This window comes from Montipora capricornis, unplaced genomic scaffold (assembly GCF_036669925.1).
Source record: "Montipora capricornis isolate CH-2021 unplaced genomic scaffold, ASM3666992v2 scaffold_497, whole genome shotgun sequence".
Classification (NCBI taxonomy): Eukaryota; Metazoa; Cnidaria; class Anthozoa; order Scleractinia; family Acroporidae; genus Montipora; species Montipora capricornis.
This window is the reverse complement of record NW_027180235.1, coordinates 29,864-32,500: the sequence shown is the minus strand read 5'-3', so window position 1 is coordinate 32,500 and position 2,637 is coordinate 29,864. Positions and strand designations below refer to the sequence as shown.

Sequence of the window (2,637 nt, the reverse complement as noted above, 5' to 3'; positions counted from 1 at the left end):
ATATCGTTCATAGCCTGCAAGCCAAAAACGTCACATTATTAAGATCTTTTCAGATAAACTCAGAGGCAGGTGTACAATAATTTATCTCTATTTCAGCGGGTTTTCCAAGGGGCACAAGCAAAGAATCAGTACGCCTGTGTGTTGTCTTTATTCTGGTTTTATTTGTTCATTATAAACTTGTTGAGACGCAACGTAAAAAAAAAACAATTTCTTCTTGGTATCGTTATTGTCTTTGCACGTATACGTACACAAAAATGAAGTTAGCGGAAATTGTAGCTTTTGGAATCAATTTTGCTGCAAAGTCGAAGTCAATGTCACCAAACAGGGTACAATAAACCAACAGAAGCTTTTGACAGGTTTGCGGAAAGGATTAAACAGTATGCTTATCTTGTTGGCTTTCAAAGGAATTAATTTAACGATAATCCCATAAATGTCGGCTTTATGAAACCATCTTTTCATGTTCTAGTGTCACTTTAATGAACTCTACAAATCACTTCGATTCCAACAAAACATTGAAATGATCTATTAATAAGACCCTGGTACTGTATTCATTATTAAAAGTAGGCGGTAGGCTATTATAAAACTTGTACCGTAAAATGTTTCCAATATTAGTTCCTTGCTTTATTTTAGACGCGCTACAACGCAAAGCAAAAGGTTATCAAAGCGCAAACTGAACAAACCCTGAAACAGATTCTATATTATGCTTTAGAGGGAAAAAACTCTCATAATATCCACAGCATGCGAATAGCTTCTCCCAGGAAGTGTTTTTCTAAGAAGATTTGTGTTTTTTGGAAACATGTACAAAATTGTAATCATAATTTAAGTAATGCAGCTTCACCTTATAATGATTACGGTGCATTTAGATTGTTATTCAAGTACATTTACCGCATTTTTAAAACGCCCCGGGGTTTTCGAATTTTTGGCACCATGCAGCTATTCACCAATGGAGTGACTTTGATTGAAGAATGTTTGAACGAACTCCCTACAGCGATCTTGTCTACCCGGCTTGTCTAAGGCAAATGAAGTACCCTAACGACTACTTCGGCTATAATATAAACTGAAAATTTGTTTATGTAAACCATCGATTTGACCAATTTAGTGCAGAAGGACTTTCATTAGAATCACCAAAGGCGTTTTATATAATGCGAAAAGATAGACTTTCGACCGACTGCTCCCGGGACGGGATCATGTAATTTAAAACCCAGCTTTAATCTGAGGGGGTTTCCACCCTGAGCAATTCATTTTTGAAAGTTTACTTATTTGAGTCAACTTCAACTTTAATGGGGTTTGGAACGTTTGTGGATCTACTTAAATTCTGACCTAGGTTTTTAAACAGATATAACACACAGCAATTACACTTATTAAGATGCACGCATGAAAGACCAAAAAGGACTCACCAAGTAAGGCAACCAACTGAAGTAGTAAAGCAACACCACTACGGCCATCATGAATGACATCTGCTTGACTTGCCGTGTTCCGGCGGTTTCCCGCCTCTTGTAATTTTTCAAGCCAGTTTGCTTGGAAGCCGCCATCACAGATTGGCGTTTCACAAATTTGCTGCTAGTAATCTTGATGGCTATAAAGCACATTAATACCAGCACTAACTGTAGCACACCAATGCCAATGATAATGTATCCGTACATGATTCCGAAATCAGATAGCTGATAAAAACAGTAACCACCTCTGAAACTTGAATGCCCCACTCCGATGAACGGTAAAATTGCCAGGACGATAGAAAACAACCAAACAGCGACGACCGCTTTCCTTGCCCTTCCAATTGTAACAATGATGTGGTGCTGCAATGGCCTCGTCAACAAGATGGCACTATCGCCTGATATCAAAGTTATCGTGCACACGGAAGCAATACGAAACGTATACGTGCAAGTAACGAACGCGGCACAGGACACCGGTGTCCAGAGATGAGGACCAAGGAAGTTGTTCACGATGTTGAGCATTTGGAGCGGAATAGCTGCATTTACAGTGTCTGCAATCGACAGCGAGAATATTAGCACGTCGGCTATGTTCCATGGCCTGTATAAGGTAAGTGTCGTGAGAATTAGAAAGTGTCCACAAACTAAGAACGCAATTACTCCTTCCACTACCAAACCCAAAATGGGATTGATCTGGAAAAGAACCTCGCTTGCAGCTGTTGTACCATTCTCTAAAGAAACATTCGAAATTGCTATCGTTAAAGACAGCGACATTTTTATGAGAAATTGATAGCACTGCCTTGAACAGAAACTCAATATGTGAGTGATGAGTCTTCCTTCAGGTTTGCAGTTCTCGATGCACAATCAGGCTGTATCCCAGAATTTTCCTTTAATTCTAGGATAATGCATACATTCAAACTTTAGATATGTATTAGCCTCTTAATAACATCAAGCAAGTGAGAATTATCTTTACAATGAACGCACTTATTTCTCTCTGTTTACTTTTCTTGACAGATAATGAGTTTACTCCAGCGAAACTGTCTTGCAAGACTAAATTAAATATAATGCCGCCAAAAGAGTCAATATGAGAAAGTTAATTAGTATAGGAAGTTTTGAATTGCGGGTTTATTTAGATACATTACCACTTTTTATTGGGGCTTGAAAAGTGTTTTTGAGATCAGGTTGCTGCGAAAGAAAACATGGATCT

At 38.4% G+C, this 2,637-nt stretch overlaps 1 protein-coding gene across 1 annotated transcript in view; it reads right to left on the bottom strand.

The window, feature by feature from the left end:
- LOC138036714 (thyrotropin-releasing hormone receptor-like) overlaps positions 1 to 2,204 on the bottom strand; it is a 4,972-nt gene extending 2,768 nt beyond the window's left edge. The window contains exon 1 of the mRNA XM_068882820.1: positions 1,398 to 2,204. Coding sequence (XP_068738921.1) covers positions 1,398 to 2,204 — 807 coding nt within the window. The remainder of the gene's footprint in view (positions 1 to 1,397) is intronic.
- Between the last annotated feature and the right edge of the window lie 433 nt (positions 2,205 to 2,637).